Consider the following 1,630-nt stretch of genomic DNA (forward strand, 5'->3'; position numbering starts at 1 on the left):
ATAAAATAAAAAATATAGAATTTAAAAAAGAAAATCCATCCTGCACATCGCCCCCTTTTTGAACGCTCCAAACGAAAAGAAGATAGCAGTGAGTCGTACTGTAAACTTTTATACTCCGTCATACGCAGAAAGTGTTTAATGTATTCATAACAATAAACACCGAAAAACATAACAAACAATTAGAGTCCAATCGTAAAAGAGAACTATCTGTGTTTACAAAACATCGCTTTCGCAACGCTGACAAAACCACATGAGTAATTCTAATCAGAGTTTTCCATCCAATTCATATTTAGTTGCTTCTTTCGACCCGCTTTGGGGATTAAGAGGCTGTTAGCGTCACTTTTCACGTCGCAGCCGTCAAATGAGGACGAACATAATTTCTGTGAAGAGATCTCTCCGTGCTAGTGTCAAGATGGGATGCCTCATACCTAGAAACTTGACCGACGCATGTGCGAGGCTACTTCTCCTGGCATTTTTATCCTTAATTGTATGTTTTATCTATTCTAACCACGATATACAGATGCCTCTTGTCCACAAGAGAGGTTTGCAACGGGTGAGTAGTGTATTTTTTAAAACTTTGAGTTTGATTTGAAAGATTTTTAGTGTATTTCCTGACGACACACTATAGAGCAGAAAATTTCACACATACATCGAAAGAGAGAAAAAAAAGAGAGAGAGAGAGAGAGAGAGAGAGAGAGAGAGAGAGAGAGAGAGAGAGAGAGAGAGAGAGAGAGAGGGAGAGAGAGAAAGTAAAGCGAGAGTGAGTGTACGTGAGAGAGAAGGTGTGCACGTGCCAGGGAAATGGAATGTTAGCACGTGAGTGTTTTCATCCATTTCAAGCGCACGCACTTGCTCCCTATAAAATCAATCCAATCGAACTAATCTACATAAATAAAAAAGTAACTGAACACAGATTTGAACACGCCAGCACACATATATAATAACTATATGGGCACATAGCAACAAATACATGAGCATACTGATACAAACACACAGACACAAACACACGAGCACACATATACAAACATGCAAGTATACTGAAAAACACATGAGCACACAGATACAAACATGCTGCAAATGCTAACACACGAGCACACCGACACAAACACACAGCCGAACACTCTGGTATAAACGTGCAAACATACAGACACAAACGTACAAATTTTAATACAAACACAGATACAAACACACGAGTACACATAAAGAGACACACGAACATGATATTCAGATAAAGAGATACAAACACGCAAGCGTACTGATATGAATACGTGAACACACTGAAAATAGACATGAGCGCACTGTGACAAAACACGGTTCAAACTCATCCATTGTCCCGACGCCCATCTTTATTATATCTGTCGCTTCTTCTCTGTAGCATGACGCATCATGGAAACCCACGATATAAAAAACCCCCAAACCTAACGAAACCAAACCAAACTAAACCAAACAAAGGAACAGAAATCGGATAAAACACAAACAACACCAGCTTGCCCCTGCGCCATATCAGGCCAGCCTCCGATCTCTCAATACACAAACATATCATCCATCAAAGTCCTGAATATCACACAACCCCACACCCTTCCATTATACTGTTTCCGATCCAGCTCAGCCCACCCCCACCCCCCTCTCT

The 1,630-nt window shown here is 40.5% G+C and overlaps 1 protein-coding gene across 1 annotated transcript in view; it reads left to right on the forward strand.

Annotated features, from left to right (window-relative positions):
- Nucleotides 1-335: 335 nt before the first annotated feature.
- Nucleotides 336-1,630, forward strand: part of LOC101860708 — a gene marked incomplete at its 3' end in the record, with an annotated part of 14,341 nt that continues 13,046 nt past the window's right edge. Inside the window, 1 exon segment of the mRNA XM_035970423.1 lies at nucleotides 336-553. Within this exon segment, the coding sequence (XP_035826316.1) occupies nucleotides 362-553 (192 nt within the window).

The sequence above is a fragment of the Aplysia californica genome, unplaced genomic scaffold, assembly GCF_000002075.1.
Source record: "Aplysia californica isolate F4 #8 unplaced genomic scaffold, AplCal3.0 scaffold00012, whole genome shotgun sequence".
In the NCBI taxonomy this organism is placed as follows: Eukaryota; Metazoa; Mollusca; class Gastropoda; order Aplysiida; family Aplysiidae; genus Aplysia; species Aplysia californica.